Source organism: Centroberyx affinis, unplaced genomic scaffold (genome assembly GCF_046629955.1).
Source record: "Centroberyx affinis isolate AG114_WGS23_722 - 3 ecotype Tasmania unplaced genomic scaffold, CSIRO-AGI_Caff_v1 ptg001336l_1, whole genome shotgun sequence".
NCBI lineage: Eukaryota > Metazoa > Chordata > Actinopteri > Beryciformes > Berycidae > Centroberyx > Centroberyx affinis.
In genome coordinates this window covers 342,899-361,099 of record NW_027279833.1, presented here as the reverse complement: position 1 = coordinate 361,099, position 18,201 = coordinate 342,899, and the positions used below count along the sequence as shown (strand labels likewise).

Sequence of the window (18,201 nt, the reverse complement as noted above, 5' to 3'; positions counted from 1 at the left end):
GAAGTCAGCGGTGTAACGTTGCTAAAGCGGTCCGAGCAGTTCAACGACGCCAACGGTTTTTACTGTGTGTTTCAATCCAGGCTGATAACTGAACACCTGCCTGTTATGGCACATCACCACCGGTTTCACATGACTTGGAGATCTGCGATTTTGTGCGCAGCTGCAGCAGCGCGCAGCAGCGACATCTTGCGAAAGTTCGACGTACAGCAGAAGGAGCTGCGTTCAGAGACACGCAGCTGTTACACGGTGTTAGAAAATTAATTTTGAGATTTAGTGAACAGCAAATCAGTGTTGTTTTGTAATAATCAGTGGTGAAAGTAACTAATCAAAGAGGGTCAATCTAATACTACTGTATGTTTTAAGTAAGCAGTTAAGTAAATAATCTTAAATTGGCTGTTTTGTTGAGGTTTTATTTAGACATGAGTAGTGTTTACAGTAACATTTTATTTACAGTAAATGAACAATAAATGAGCAGATCCTTCATTTACAGTAAAGTTAACTCAATGAACACACAAACACGCACAAATACTGTACATCACTACAACTCTTTATTTGGCAAACAGCTTGAGATAGTCTCTCTTTTTCAGTGTACAGTATATATATATATATACTATAGTAAACCAACACATTCTGTTTGATAAACATTTTTTCTTATTTTTACATATTACAGCTTACAAATATAGCTGATCTTTTTGACAAAATTACAGGTCTGTTTGACACCTAAATTAGTATGCTATATAAAAATCCACACATTGTACATTCAAGATTAGAAAAAGTAGGCTATATGAAATCAGGATAAAACACCACAGTACGCAATTTCAAACAAATCCAATTAAGGGGGAGTCAAGGTTTCACAAACAGAGTATGCCTTTCACTCTGAATCCAATGTAGTCCTCCGAGAGAAGTTTGCCGCTATTCCAAATCATCAGTACAGAGAAGATATCAAGGAACAACAACAATACTGTCACATAAGAAGAAGAAGAATGGTTAAATCTCTGTACTCGGTCCAAAGTTAGAAACTAATACCTTGCCATGGATTATAATGGATAGTTGATAAAAACTAAACTTTGCATTGCAAACTGTACATATTACTTCATACCTCACAATCTCTCACCAGTGCTGTCTTAAGGCTTAGTCCAAGGATTATGCAAATGCTTCCAAGCTTTCCTTTCATGCCTTGCCTTGCTATCTCCGTATGAGACATCTGCTTAAATTGGACATCTTTCTCACATCTGTAAGACAAAGTTAAACAGAACCGCATGAGGGAGCTGCCATTGGATTTTGGGAAAGCAACTAAACCGTAATAAAATCCTGCGTTGTGAATGCCTTGTTGAAAGGCAAACTTTTTTTTTTTTTCCCTTGATGTATTTAATAATTGAATCAGCAAAGAATGTTATTTGTACCACGAGCATGGCCTGGAAACTGCTGCCTAAAAATACAGCTGGTCTGTCATTGCTTCTTTAATGGGTGCAGGCCTATACTGGGAAACCCAAATGTCACCAGCGAGTTTTGATTTATACACAGTATTGCTGAATATTGACCATTGCATTCGGTTTATTGAGAAGTTGCTGTTTGTCTTTTGCTATTTTTTTGTGTAGGATACATGTCCATTACACAATGGCATCACACTGTATCAAAAACCCAGATGAATCATGCTTTAAGATGTGAATCTCAGCTCCATTAAAATACACTGAGGAGCAAACCAGTGCTTAGAAATTTTCTCTTTTTTTCGATAACAAGATAATCTGTCCAGACGTCTGGATTACATGACAACGTTTGCAAGCATTGATCTAATCATAACATCTAAATAAAAACAAGACCGGATTATCTTAAAACTCAGCTTTTAACGACTCGTCCACAAAAAAGGGATGCATTGGATCCGCCATTTTGTTTATTCCAAAGCCCACGTGTTTGTTACCTCTACCCAACTCTCTTCACCACTAGCAATGCGCCAGAACCGTTTTGGATTTTGACATGGTGTTGAAGGGTCTTTGATATGTAAACACTGAAGCAAAGCCAGATGCAAGAAAGTCACTACAGCTACAACAATCAGTTATTGTGGAACGTAAAGGAGAAAATTACAGATTTATTTCCAGTTAGGGGTAAACACACACAATTATTATGCCCTTTGTACTTAAAAGATACACCATCATTATGATAAATAAATATTCTATTTCAATTTTACCTAAAATATGTTTTTGTATATTGCCACAATATACTCTAATATATTCAGAATTCGATTAAGATTTTACTATGTTTTGGTTTGTGCTGTCATTTTAAATAACAATTATATAATATATACCTGTGGAATGTATTTTTTTTTTTATTTGGCTGAGCACTTGGATTCCACCATTAAAGTGAGGTTTTCTAAAGAGCTGGCAGGAAGGTAGAGGAAAAACAGAAGCACACATGCTCCTTTTTCCTTAACGAACACTGACACTTTTTTGGAATGACTTAGAAACTAAATATGCAGGGGCACAACTGTCCTTCATGCACAGAGGTAAATCACAGCCTAAAGGTAAAGGAATGTATGGTTCCTACATTGCACAACCAAGTTGGCACAATGACAGAAATACAAAAGGGTAAAGATTTACTTCACAGTGGCCTTGTTCCAGTGTGCCAACCAGTATTACCAGTAAAAGTATTGCAAGTACACAATAATACTATTTGAGTACTTAAAATGAAAATTTACCCAATACATTATGCATTTACGAGGGTGTAACAACAGAATGTAAGTGCAAAGTGTAAAAAAAAGAATTGTCTGTACTTAGATTGTGTCATTACACCCTTGTTAAGCGCTATATATACAGAGAGATTTTCATTAAGCACTTACACAGTATTATTGCGTACTTCAAAGACTTTTCCATAGGTTAACACACAGACTAATACATTGTAATAAGGCCATTGTGAAGTGTCACCAAAGACTAAAGGTATGAACGGGGTGTGGCACTGAACGATCTGACAGGGTCAAAACAGAGGTGAAACAGGGAGTTCTGGACGGTCCGTATTCGGTAGAACTTTCCCCTGGCGTGAGAGATGCAGTCTGTCCATGTTTGGAAAATATTCCCCATGGCTATCCACTCTCTTTCTCACACAACATCCCACCTTTCCAGTGCTTCACCTGTAAGAATGTTCTTCTCTGATACAAAATCAAACAGTCAGTATATCTCCTTTTTGCTTCCGTTCAGTTTTGCATTGAAAAATATGTCGGGTTTTTTTTTGTGTTTTGTTTTGTTTTTTCGACTTTTTGCAGACCCGCACCTCGTCTCCATCTGTAGCTACATGTGTTGGGCATCCATTATGTCCAAGTATTTGGCCTCAATGATATGAGGAAGCACGTTGTTCCTAAACGAGGAAGAGACAGGATTTATGTCAGTCATTACTTGTTAGGCAGTGAGAAAGAAAAAACATAACATACCATCAAAATGTCAGATTTTATCAGACAAGATATATCACTTCCTTCTGAGCAGTGGCAGTGAACAGGAGAACAAATGAACCATACAGTGGTAGCTGATGTAGAAGAATGTGAGTGAACACAAAAGCACTAGAGATGTAGGCGGGAATATTGTGTACACCGTCATATATCATATATACTGCACTACACCCGTTTGCCATTAGTACTGCAGTGGCCATCAGAGCCACTGCTTTCACAAATGCTGTAAAGTAGGACTGAACTGTAACACAAAACACTTGTCTCTCAACTGACTGGTTGCCAGATCATTCCTTGGGTCTGAAAACTGAAATTTTGTATGGAAGTTTATATGTTGAGTGTTTCATGATCTGTAGCCAATTGGAACCTGTTAAACTCCATTATAGAAGTATATGGGTGTCATTAAGAAAATAAGCGTATTTCTTTTTTCCGAAAAAGGTGCTTTTTGCAGATATGTGGTTTTCCCAATAATAGCGACATGTACACAGCTTCTATATTGGCTAAATTACTTTCATCTAGAGGCAAATTCAGGTCAGTCACTGAGGTGTCAGACACTTCACTCTCTACCTGTGTGCTATCGAATGTCATCACGGTTTCAAGCACTTGAGAAAATCAGTTTCTGGGACAAAATGGCCGTCGTAGTACCTGATTGGGATTAGCAGGATCATGAGCAGAGGGAAGATCATCTTCATGTAAGGTATCGGGTACATGCCAAACGTACACAGCACCAGCAGCTGCATCATCTGCAGGAAGGTGAAGTAGTGGATCTTCCTCTGGGGCACTTTGCGGATGTAGTGGGTGGGCGGGTAAGATGTCTGCAGAGCACAGGAGAGGGGGAGAGAGGATCAGACCAGCTTAAAATGCAATCTCTCCTGAGTTTCCCCTACTCAGAGGCTTCAGTTTCCCTGCTGTCTGAGGTAATGACTAATGGGAGCAGAGAGCCCACACACCTTTAGGAAGTGCACTCTGACTGTGGGACCATAAATAACATATAGCATTTGGTGGATGCATTCTTCCAAAGTACAATGACTATACAATACTACTTAAACATGGGTGGCCTCTGTGTGAATGCGTGAGGGGGGGAAGACAGGAGCGAAGTTTCTGGTAGAATTTTTGGCAGTTTTTTTTTGTTTTTAAGCTGCACTAGGCAAGATTTTTATGCAAGAATACACCCATCTTATCAGTCTAAATCAGTGGGGCTGCAAAAGAAAAGAGCATCTTATCTCCTCTAATTGATACACAGATTCGCCTGATTTGCCCAAATTAAATTCTGGTGTCAGGTATGGACACTTCTCCACCCACAGGAAGTGACGAATTGAAAGTGAAATCCAAACTGTCTCCTAAACAGCAGTGAGCAGCGCTCCGTCCACGGAAAGCTGGACTCACCAACATTAGATCTTTTCCTCTCTCATCTCTTTGGTTTCCTTTTGTAAAAAGCATCACAGACCGGCCGGGTTGGTAAACATGAGCGTGCTGTGTGCAGTTTATTGATGACACCTTAGAGGATTTCTGGGTATTGAAGTTCACATTTTTTAAACAGTTGCCTCTCGCTGCCATTTGGAGCCGCCAAAGTGCAAAGTTGCCTTGTGCAGCTTTAAGGAGAGTGGGCAGTCCACTCCCTCTTTGATTTTACTTTACTTCTTTATTGAGACAGTAGGAAGGTTAAGCGACACATGAGAAGACATTCTGGTAGCAGGGACACATGTGGTTCCAGCAGCAGCCACCACACCACAGATACTGGTACAATCAGTGTTTGCAAATAGTTATTTTTTATCTTTGTTTGACTCTGCCACTAATCTGTACTATGATGGTGGGGGTTGCCAATAGGACAATACACTAGTGACACAAAGTTTAGACCATCACAGAAAAATGAGTCAGGATTACCTTTCTATGACTGATGACTGACACTATCTGAATTGTCCTTATCAACTAAACCCTGCCCACCTGGTATTCTGAGTAGATTAAAACAAGCGCAAAAAAATTATTTGCAAATATTATTTGACCCAGGTCTGGTCCACCAGCTCTGGGCACCCAGTCAACCGTTTGATCTGCAGAGCCCTGTGATCAACATATGGTCACACACATACACACACATACACACACACACACACACGCACGCACACACACACACACTCACCTGCTCCTTGAGGAGGAGTGCCATGCGGTCGCACATCTGGTTTCCGTCGATGGAAGTGAGGGCGATGTAGAGGAAGAGGCCGTACAGGACGGGTTTGGGAATCCACTGCAGAGGGACGGGAAGCAGCAGCACCGACACGCCGATGAAGATGTTGGCAGCCAGAGAGGTCAGCCTGGTTTCCTTTACCTGGACAATACTGAGGAGACGCACACAGTGGATGCACACACACACACACACACACACACACACACACACACACACACACACACAATTGGTTTATACAGCATAACAGACAGCAAAAATTTAATCTTTCTAGGTCTTAATTAACAAGGTTCTTGCACATTTTCCATTTCAGAGTTCCAGACTATTTTCCAGACTCAATTTTTCCCATATAAGCCTATGGTGATATATCAAATGTCACTAAGTCACTAAGCCAGCTTTCCACAAATTTACACATTCCCATAACATCAATGTTAAGTTCACAAAACAGCTGCATCTTCTTCGCTTCCTCTCAAACAATATAAACGCATGCAGGTTCAGGTTTGTAGTGGATAATATCATCTAAGACAACCAATCATTACTTTTTAATCATAAAATGTAGAAATGGGTTTTTGTCTCACTAATATATCATATGTAGCCTAATTAAAACAAAAGTTATTATTTTTTCTCCATACTTTTAATCACCATTTTCTATGAATTTCCATACACAATCAGACGTGGAAATTATGAAAATAATTTCCCAATCTTTTCCATACTTTCTAGACGAACACAGGAAACCTGTATTGTATATTTTTCTGCTGCTAATATCACAAACTAGGTCCTGTTGTGCTTGTATTAAGTTGCCACCTCTGCCCCATCATCAACGAAACAAAATTAATGTATATTTATCACACTTGACAATTAGTAAGTAATTCTGATTCTGTTCTAACACTATAATTTTGCACATTTCTGTGCTGCCAGAATCATGAACTAAACACTCTTATCTTTTGAAAAATACTTCACCTCTTTCACCCAGATAGAAAATGGTTAGTTATATAGTAATCATGCAATCAGGGAAGAGCATGATAGCCTTTGACACAAAATTACAGTCGCCATACGCTGTAAAGACGACCTTTAATTGAGCGTCTGATTAGCACTGGCGGTGAGACGACGGTTAACTCACGTCTCGTAGAGGTGCCCCCCCTCCACACGCTGCTCCACAAAAGCCAGCTGACGAACATGGAGGGTGGAGTGGGGGAAGGCGGCGTGCATCCACGGCAACCCCAGCACCGACATCAGTATGTTAATGAGCCCGGAGAGCATCAGGTCCCAGTGATACGCCGTCCCCTTCAGCAACCTGAGGAGCAACACAACACACCGCACCACAGTAAACCACAACACAACATACCACACCACAGTAAACCACAACACAACATACCACAACACAACATACCACACCACAGTAAACCACAACACAACATACCACAACACAACATACCACACCACAGTAAACCACAACACAACACACCACAGTAAACCACAACACAACATACCACAACACAACACACCACAGTAAACCACAACACAACATACCACAACACAACATACCACAACACAACATACCACAATACAACATACCAAAACACAACATACCACAATACAACATACCACAACACAACATACCACAATACAACATACCACACCACAGTAAACCACAACACAACATACCACAACACAACATACCACAATACAACATACCACACCACAGTAAACCACAACACAACATACCACAACACAACATACCACAACACAACATACCACAACACAACATACCACAATACAACATACCACAACACAACATACCACAACACAACATACCACAATACAACATACCACACCACAGTAAACCACAACACAACATACCACACCACAACATACCACACCACAGTAAACCACAACACAACATACCACACCACAGTAAACCACAACACAACATACCACACCACAGTAAACCACAACACAACATACCACACCACAGTAAACCACAACAAAACATACCACACCACAACATACCACAACACAACATACCACAACACAGTAAATCACAACACAACATACCACAACACACCGCACCACAGTAAACCACAACACAGTAAACCATAACTAACACACAACACAACTCAGTAAACCACAACACAACACACAACAACACACCGCACCACAGTAAACCACAACACAACATACCAAAACAGAGTAAATCACAACATGACACACAATACACCGCAAAACAGTAAACAACATAACACACAACATAACTCAGTAAACCACAGCATAACACACAACACAGTAAACCACAACACAGTAAACCACAACACAACACACAACAACACACCACAACACAGGAAACCACAACATAACACACAACAATACAGGAAACAACAACATAACACACAACACAGTAAACCACAACATAACACAACACACCACAACATGCAACACAAACAGTACACAAACCACAACACATGAAGACACACACACATGAACACACATATAAACATATAGGTACACATACATGAGCACATGCCCACAACACACAGCAACACACATACATACAAGAAAACACAAACACAATTGCACAAAAAGTGCACACATACTTTCTAACCCACACATATAGATATATGCATGTACATGAACACACAAACACACACAAACACACACACACACACACACACACACACACACACACACACACACAAACACACACTTTTAGCATTTGCATACAGTAATATTCATAATTACGCACACATGGCAGCCCACCCACAAACACTCACACATAAATACAAAGGGCATCATGTTCCTAAGGTTAGCGGTGCCCTTCAACACCACCAGAATAAATTCACATATTTCACTCACTCTCCTCCACATACTCAACACACAAACAAAATCATGCATTTTGTCCATTCAGCCAGCGTTCAGCAGCATGTTCTCATAAAAAGCACTTGATAATCAATATGCCATTGTGGTTGACAACAAAAGCCAACGGTGGCCCCGTGCGTTATCTTTACATGAAACAAAGACTGCGACCTTTACAATGCCACAGTATGGCTTTCTCCAGATGTTACAGAGGGATTCCTGCTGTGCAGCTTCCCCTCGTCTCCACCCAGCTCTGTAGGGGGTTTTGGCAGGGCTAGGGGGTGGGGTGGGGTGGGGTGGGGTGGGGAGGTGTCAGGGTGGCCTAGTGCTTAGAGCAACCATCCCGTAAAAGGAAGATCACAGGTTCAATCCCTGCAACAGCCAATGTCATGCGTCCTGTTGATTTGCCCTTGAGCAAGACACTGAAACCTGCACTCTGTAAATGCCGCTGAATGCGTGAATGTGAGGTCAAAGTGGTATTAACCAAATTATTATAAAGCACTGACTTTCATTTATTTCTGGACCATTTGATTCTGGACTTTAAAGAAAAAGCATTTCCTGAATCAGTTGATTTAAACTGTAAAAAACAGTAAACTGACCCCAGCCTTGGTTGGTGGATGCTACATTTGTTTAGGTTTAAATTTATTTGCACAATGACGGAACATATTCTAAAAAAATATATGAAATATGATGATGAAAAACAAAGACGAGATGCAGCCAATAATCTGTGTAAATGGTTGATTAAAACATTTTACGTCAAAACAACAAAATAAGCTAAGACAGAACTGCACTGGATACCAGAATCTAAAGAGAAAAGCAGCAACAGAAATTGCAGGATACCAAACCCACAATCCTCACAACTGTTTCCAGCTATTGTCCTCTACTTGGAGGCACAAGACCAGGGATGTGTTGTAGGTGAACTAAAACAAACTGTTAATTTACCTTTTTACTGGTGTTATAGATTTTACACACCTTTCACAGCTAGTGAGTCTTTATGATTCAAATTAACATTTCTAGTAAGTAAAATCAGAGTAGTGTAAGTTACAAATAAACTTGAAAATGGACAGTCTTTAAAAGAATGAAACAGATCAATACGCTTCTGAAAATAGCACTGTTTTTTATGTTATATTAGCCGCTGTTTGCCTTAATGTGATTTTTTTTCTTGTGTGGAACAGACATTTAGATCCAATTAGTCTGTGCCCAACAAATTTAGAAGATGAGGGTTTAAATTCCCACGTCATAGATTTTCACTGTAGGGCTGGTAGACGGTACATCTGTGGGGGACAGATGAGCTCCAAATTAGTCTGTCCACACAGATTTAGAAATACAGGGTGAAAGCCCCACATCATGTTTTTGCTCTGGGCCTTCTTCTGAGCCCCCTGACCGTGAAGATTTGACTCAGATGTCAAGTTTCTGGCTCAATAAATCTGCCCTCCCTAACACATGGACAAATGTCCTGTTGCAGCAGAACCCTAACTAGGGTCAGTGGACCCCCAAAGGTCCTTGATGGCTTTTTGAAGGGTCAGAGGAACAGTTTAAGTCAGTGGTTCTCAAACATGTGTCATCGAGTCCCATGAGACTGCAGGTTTACTTCCAACCAAACACTATGGCAGCTGATTAACAACCAATTTCACTAGAAATTTGTTCATTCACTAGAACCTACTGTAGCTCAATGAGAAAATTTACAAGAATTAAGGTGTTCTGATCATAGGATTCACGCTTACTATTATCATACCACCTACAGTATAGACAGTTTTGCAATTCTGTACTAAATCATATCTAATAAGAAAAACATCATGAGATCTATTTAGGGGTCCTGACATGCAAAGATTTGTTGTACCCAGATATGATGCTTATAAAAACACTGACATTCATTACTGTGTGTCAACTCATCTTTGACGCTACCTGTTCTCTGGTGCATTGGTCAGCGAGACGACAATGTTCTGGTCGATGAAGATGAGGAGGGCCAGGAGGAAGCCGAGGCCCATGGCGCTCACGACATTCATGGCTGAGAGACGTTCAAACGGAGCCAAGTTGAAGATGGGCCGGTCATGAACTTTGAAGACTGGAACTATTGAAGAAAAAGAAAAGACGACAACTATGATGTGGAACTGAGTTTCATTCAACAAGGACACATCCACCATTTTGAAAATGTGGCAACTCTACTCTTATCTTACGCTATGACTGCTGGTCTTAAATTAGTTATTAGATAACTTAAGGCATTTGCTTACAAAACAGAAACATTTGACATGACATAATAATTTATATTTTAAAAATAATGAGTCATGAACATCAGGCAACAACTTTCATCCAAAAGAGATGTAAAGCGTTTTGGAATAAAAACCCTTCATGTGGACTTTAAACAATGGTATTAATAAGGCGTTTCATTCCAAAACACTGTGTCTCCCTTTTGGAAGAATTTTGCTACATCTATAAATATATCCAAAACACTGATTCTATCCTCAGAAACATAACTAAGAAAAGGTCTTAGGATGACTCATGTTTTGATACCAACAATCATTTTCTAAGAGTAACTATCATTTTGTTCACATGCTGGATATCTCACTTTGGACCGCAACTCTTCAAATATTGTTAGATTGAATACAGTTAGTTAAATTTAGGAAGCAATGATAATACAATAATGAGTCTATTATCTTATGACTTATTGTCTCTGGAGGTAAAGGAATAGAAAATCGGCCAGGCACTTATAAATTATAAATTTCACTTGAGGGTTTGGCTCGTCTCTATGTTTTTGTTCAACCCCCCGAGAACAGCTGCTACCCTGGCAACAATGAATGGGGATTCAAAAAGATGCTAAACAATAGAGGATAAAAATGAAAACCTCCAACTTGTTTTGGCCTCTGCTTCGATCAAGGAGTATAACTAGACAATAAAGGCACTGGCAAATAAGGGTAATGTAGTAGTTAGAAAGACTTCCAGTAAATGTCCAGTATATGAAAAGTCACAGGTTCAATCCCTTCAACAGCTCTGGACAAGAACCAGCTAAATGCATAAAATGTAAATGTAAACCAAACGGTGCTGTGATGTCTCACAAAATGACAGCTGGCCAAACAGAGGCCACTTACAGTATTGTGTTGCTACAGAAATGTCACTTTAGTTTACATGATTTGTAGACTATCTATTTACATAAATATACTTAATGCATTAAATCCAGAAATCCAAAATATCACAGGGAACGCTTACTGTATATACAGTAATTTTAAATACTGTAATAATGTAAATACTAGGAAATGGCCATTGTACAGTATATTCTGTTTTGTTAGTTATTTGTTTGATAGCATGATTTGATCATGACAATTTTATTTTAAAATGCAGCAATGACATATCCAATGTTCTGATGTTAGGATACATCTTTTCCATAATGTACTACCTAACTGACAAAGCTGTTTTTATTTTGGATACTATATTTCAGCCCACAATCAGAAGTAAAGCATTTTGCCTTAAGAGTTTTTCACACTGGATCTTTGCTGTGAAAATTGAGTTAAGCAATTGTAACAAACTGGAAAGGATGTGGTCACATTTCCTGTGAGCCAATAGCTTTTTTTTTGCATGAAAAACTGAAATGCAGCACTCTGTAACCCTAACTCTCCAGTGAAACAATAAATGATACTAACGCTCAATGTCATTGAACAGGTAGGAGCCGATGACGGAGAACATGAGCACGGAGATCGGCAGGGCGCAGTCCGACAGCACCTCCCTCACTTTGGCATGCAAGAACGGACTGAAAGAGAGAGAGGAGCGGGGGGGCGGGCAGAGACAAATAATAGAGGAATACAATTACTGTAGACAAGACAAGGACAATGGCTGCAATCCTGACACTGCTTAAGTACCTCGGTCCGCCTTTGCTTACACAATTGAATCCGGCTTTGAGGTTGATTTGATTACTCGGAGCAATCAGAAGTAGAATATTAATGCTTATTAAATCACAGGCTGGAACAGAAGCTTTGACAAAAAGGGAGCTTTGTAAGAGCCAGTCTGGAAGGTTCCTGCAAGCTCTGTCACTCCTGACAATCATCAGAATAAAGCCCCTACTCAGCATTATTCCTCCTAGTCGGCAGTGTCTCCGTCCAAACACGATTTAAACTTCTCCAGTGATTTATCTTAAGAGTGCTGCAGCGCTGCAGTGCTCTACGTACCTCCTTTTAAACTGGTAGAGGGTGTAGCCCATCCACAGTGTCCCCAGCATGAGCAGCAGGCAGAGGACAGGCGTCTCTTGAGTGCACTGGATGAGGGACTCTGGGAAGGCGTTGAGCGCCGAGCCCGCCGCCACCTCGCTCCCGTTCCCCCCCAGCACGTCTCCCCTGCCGTGTAGCTGGTGGAAGGCCTCCACGCTCCCGTTAGACAGTGTCGGGGCGTGGTAGTACCTGTGAAAGACTGGAACCACATCCACAGTGTTGAGTTAGCAAGCATCACCCTGAAGGCCATAATGTCCTCTCTGTAGAAACTCTGTATAGCAGTGTTTCTCCTACCAATTGAATAGCAAGGGGGCGCCATCCTGCCTAAAAGAGCTCCCACTCAAATAAAAATTATTTATTTTTCATTGCTTTCAAAGGAGAGTGTGTGACATGGTCTGGATGTTGTTCCCCAGCCCTTTCCATCAAACCAGGAGAAAGTTCAAGGGGAAACAAAGTTGTGCAGGAGACTGAAAACACTCCACAAATGTATTCACTCATGTCACTGGAAAATGTTTTGGATAAAAGTGTCCACAAAATGGCATACATTAGTGTTGTGGTAATGGCATATGAGCTCGGAGCGTATTTTACAAATGGTTTCAAAAAATTGAACTACTGCACAGGCAAACTCCAAAACAGGAAAACATCACATTCAAAATAAATTACATTCTGCTGTCCTCATTTTTTACATATTAAATTGTGTAGAGAGAGAGAGGGAGAGAGAGAGAGAGAGAGAGAGAGAGTGAGCGAGAGAGAGAGAGAGAGAGAGAGAGAGAGAGAGAGAGAGAGCGCTTGCTAACCCACCAGGATAACACAGAAACTAATGGGGCTTTTCTCTTCACAAAATCTACTGTTCAAAAATCAGGCATTAGCCCATAATTCACTGCCATGCTGCCATCTTGGACAAAGCCAGCTAAGCCAGGATTGACTCTCATGTCAATACATTGCTTTTGATTGGCGGCGCTGACTACAGGTGCGATGCTAGAGTTACATTGCTTCTGATTACGCAGAGCTGACTACAAGCCTAACGACTGTGAGAACGTGAAAGTTCTCAGACTGAGCTGTAGGAAGGAGGAACAGAAGCATCTACTGTATTAGTCGTGTGTCAGTGGACTGAACAGCAACTTACTTTTCACTGTGCCTTTGACTGCATCCACCACAAACGCAATGGAAATGAACAGAGCAATGACTTCCTCTGTTGACCTGGAAAAACAGCAACATCACAGAAATGAGAAGCAAGGTTATTGTAAAGCTAAAATGAAATCCAGGTGTTAAAAACATTGTTATAAACTGAAATAAGAACAAAAACTAGACTTTGTGACTTTTCTACATATAAAATTATTTAAAAATAAAAATATAGGTAAAAAGAGAATGAAGTTTGGGCAAATTATTTTGTGGCTGTCTTTACTGAATGCTAATTGTACTGAATGAGAAATGTATGCACATTATTTAAAAAAAATTATTTATGTTTTATTGTTTGCATTACACCGTGTTGCAAAGCATATACAAAATACCTGTTCTGTACTGAACTTCTATCATTAGAACTTTAAAAAATGCCACCCCTAATATAAATACTAAAACTAGAATAAAACTAAAATAAAACTTAAACTAAATAAAACCTAAAGTAGAACTAAGCATTTGAAATATAAATAAATAAATAAATTAAACCTTAACTAAAACTACCAAACCCACACTGAAAACTAACTAAAATTAAACAAAAATATGTGAATCCTGATGAGAAAATACTGTATGTGTGCAGTTAGACATCTGAAGTAATGATTTTAACTATTAAATAGAATGTGCTCACTATATGCTTGTGTGTAGCAGCTAATTCAAAATGTACATGAGTATTCTCAGACAAGTAAAAACACACAAAAATATCTTTCTGTGTATTAGAGTAACAATTTATTTATCAATGAGTAAACTGATGAATTGATGAATCTACTTATCTATCTACCTATCTATGCATGTATATGTATGTATGTATGTATGTATATATCTATGTATCTATCTATCTATCTATCTATCTATCTATCTCTATAATTATTCAAAGAACAGTTTTAGCTCTGTTCCCGGCTCTGAGACCAAAACTAGGGCAGAGGAAGAAAACCAAAACACCCCAAAAAAACAACTGCTACAAAAAAAAACAAGGTTCCATTTTTTGTCAAGGCTACTGTTTCATGCATGGCATGTGTTTTTATTAAATGTTTTTTTTGGGGGTTTTTTTTGCTGGGCCTGAAAATGACCCTGCAGGGATAGGTAGAATTTAATTTAGCCTTACTGAATCAAACTGAACTGAAATTAATTGAATTTAATTAAGTGAAGTGAATGTGTGTGAAAAGCACCTTTTGAAGAGCTTCATGAGCAGGCTGACATTGAAGATCCCTCCCAGGATGAGGAAGAGGCAGTTCCACAGACCGATGCAGGCGTAGAAGGCCGGGAAGTCCAGGTTGTAGTCATCACAGATTCCTCGGATCACTGCAAGCACGCGCATGTGCAGAAACACGCACACACACACACACACACAAACACAGAAATACATACACACACCATTAGCCATATGAGATGTTATCAACTATTACTGATATAAACATTATGCACCAACAACTTGAGAAGAGTTGGTGTGCAGCAGTTCTTGCTGAGTGACTGTTGCTGTGCTTCTTTTGCAAAAACATGTCAACAGTAATGATGTCGTCCCCCAGGAGTGATGCAGACCCCCTCTGGGCCAATCAGTAACAAATATGTCACCTTGGTTTGACCTATAATTGTAGCACCCCCCTTAGGCCAATTAGTGTTTTTGAAAATTTTGAAAATGCTGGAACACATCAGTAAAATGCACTATTTCCTGAAGTTTTGTCAAAATCCGATCAGTGGTGTCTGAGATAGGACAGAAGATACATGAACAAACAAATGAAGAGTGTAGCGCCCCCCTTGGGCTAATTTGTGTAATTTTCAGAATACTGGAATGCAGTGATGAGAAGCGTCATTCCCCCGAGCTTCATCAAAATCCGATCAGTGGTGTCTGAGAAATCGTGTGTGACGGACGGACGAACAAACAAATAAACAAGTGAACCAGCAGATGGAGACCGATCCATGTTGATTTCATCAGTAAAATAAAAAACGATCAAACTAGGCTGATTAGGAGCAATGGTGATGATAATATCTTTTTCTCTGTAAATAAAGGTAAACTGAAATGACAATAAAATAACCAGAAGAATGTATTTTGGATACTACTATGCTTGAAGTGAGTAAATGAGGAAGATCTAGAGCTCATTACACATTTCTGATCCTTGCCAGAACATCAGCTATGGCAGAGATTGATTTTAAACAAAAAAATGAGTCTAAAACATTCCAAAGAAAGGGAAAAAGTAATTACACTTCATTCAAACCTAAGAAGAACAAAAGAAGTGTAATGGGTTTGCCAAAACCATCACAATTTAGTTGTAATCTTTAGTATATCTGTGTGCAGATGAGTTATAACTTTACAAACAAGCCATTGTTCTGCTCAGACAAAGACTGCTGGTAATGTACTCTAATTAGCCCCACGAGAATGTGCTTAGCACAATTCTATCCCATTTACTTCAAAGATCAATGCACCACAACCCTAACAAACAACTATGGTATTAAAACTACATCTTGGCATCGGAGGGACCACTTTGCCTCATCGTTGCCCGATTCCACAGCTTCCAGCAGTCATGATCATTTAAATTCCAGACAACAAAACACTGCTGCTGGGTAAAAACCACGTAACTGTAATTTCGCTATTTTTCTTCCTCTTACATGAACTGAAAGTTTGCACGGCAACTTCTGTGATGAGTGAGTTTCATGACCCTCGGGCCTTTGAAACCTGTGACACACCATTATATAATTTAAAAAATCCGAGGGCATCAGTGAGAAAAAAATGCATTCCTTTCTTCATTAGTGAAAAAAACAAAGTCTTTGGAGATACGTGCTTTTTACCCGACCGCAGCACAGAAACTCATTACGGACGTACGTGTGAATAAACATCTACTCCCACAAAATAAATCAGTCAAATGGTGCTGTTTTCTGGTAAGAGAGAGAGCAGACGAGGACACAAGATTTTCTGGCTGCTGTTCTACATGGTCGGGTGCCTCCTTCTCTCGATTTTGACGTAATCTTCTTAGTAACCCACCTCCCCCTCCCTCCTCCCCTCCCTTTCCAAATCGCCCGTCGGCAGAAACTGTAAGGAGATAAGTATATTTTGCTGCGGCTGAGCTGAGCTGAGGAAGAGCGGGGAGGCCTACCGCTGATGAAGATGGCGAGGGGAGCGGTGGTTAGAGGGATGACTAGAGGAGAGCCGGCGAACAGCGAGTAGATGACCCCACCGATGCTCTGGCCGATGATGGTCTTCCGGACATCTGGGGAGAGAGGCGGACACACACACACACACACACACAGAGCTCACACAGGAGGAAACACTCGTGTGTATTGATTTATGTGATTGTTGGATATATTATTATGTCTACTATATCATTTATGTCTACGTGAGCGAGTGTGTGACTGAGTGACTGACTGAGTGAGTATGTGAGCGTGTGTAAATGTGTCTAGTTAGGGTCTCTATTGAGCTGAAAGGTCAGGATCCAGAAGTACATTTCCAATTCAGTTTTCACATAAGGAATTTTATTATTAGCCAAAACATTTCAGCGGTGTAATGTACCATGAGTTACCATGAGTTATTCGATTGCGAAACAACTATATTATACAACTATGTTCCTGTGGAAACCATCAGTCAAACTGGTTTCAACTTTGTTGTTAAGAAATTGTGTTTTATTCCTGAGTTCCTTGTGAAATACTACGATACCCACAGGCTTGAGCGAGTTCCCGCCAATCAGAGACGTCGCTGTTACCATAGAAACGTTACCCACTCCAAAGTTGCGCATGGTTGGTAGTCGGACCAGAGCAAAGTAACGTTAGTCAACTAGCATCCTGTATCAGTGCTTGGTGCTGCTCCACCGTGGTTTTACTGTCAGACATGAAGTCTTTTGTTTTTGTTTTTTTTTAGGGATGAGGAGAAGAGTGTTCGCAGGGGCAAAAATCACTACAAATCTGTAATTACTATTATATTATATTATATTATTATTATATTATTTAGTATCACTGGAAAGAGAATCGAAAGCATTACGTACACAGTCAAGTGTGTGTGTGTGTGTGTTTTAATAATCTATTGTAATCATTAGTAGCTTGTTGGTTCTGTTCAAACATTAAAACTCTTTGTATGGGGATTTTCTGAAATGTCTATGGAGAAAATGAATGGGAAATTTGCTTCCAGAACCAGGACCACAGTGGGAAAAAGGGGCAGGCACATTTTGAGGTGTGTGTACGTTTGAATGTGTGTTCGTACCAATCTCGCCGCGTGTGCTCTCGTCATTGAGGGAGCCGAAAGCGATGGCGGGGAGGAGGATGGCGATGTAGAGGAAGATGGCTGTGGTCATGTACTTCAGCAGGGTTTTATTACTGCCAACTATACCTGAGGGAAGCCAAACACAAACACCTGAGTCATATTCATCACATGATGGAGTGGAGGAGGT

General features: G+C 40.0%; 1 protein-coding gene across 1 annotated transcript in view; it reads right to left on the bottom strand.

Moving 5' to 3' along the window:
* Nucleotides 1-498: 498 nt before the first annotated feature.
* Nucleotides 499-18,201, bottom strand: part of slc4a11 (solute carrier family 4 member 11) — an 80,268-nt gene continuing 62,565 nt past the window's right edge. Inside the window, exons 10-20 of the mRNA XM_071525753.1 lie at nucleotides 18,015-18,140; nucleotides 16,918-17,031; nucleotides 14,998-15,130; nucleotides 13,782-13,855; nucleotides 12,617-12,854; nucleotides 12,095-12,201; nucleotides 10,365-10,530; nucleotides 6,730-6,903; nucleotides 5,568-5,763; nucleotides 4,076-4,245; nucleotides 499-3,345 (exon numbers count right to left, since the gene is read on the bottom strand). Coding sequence (XP_071381854.1) covers nucleotides 3,279-3,345; nucleotides 4,076-4,245; nucleotides 5,568-5,763; nucleotides 6,730-6,903; nucleotides 10,365-10,530; nucleotides 12,095-12,201; nucleotides 12,617-12,854; nucleotides 13,782-13,855; nucleotides 14,998-15,130; nucleotides 16,918-17,031; nucleotides 18,015-18,140 — 1,565 coding nt within the window. The 3' untranslated portion in view covers nucleotides 499-3,278. The remainder of the gene's footprint in view (nucleotides 3,346-4,075; nucleotides 4,246-5,567; nucleotides 5,764-6,729; nucleotides 6,904-10,364; nucleotides 10,531-12,094; nucleotides 12,202-12,616; nucleotides 12,855-13,781; nucleotides 13,856-14,997; nucleotides 15,131-16,917; nucleotides 17,032-18,014; nucleotides 18,141-18,201) is intronic.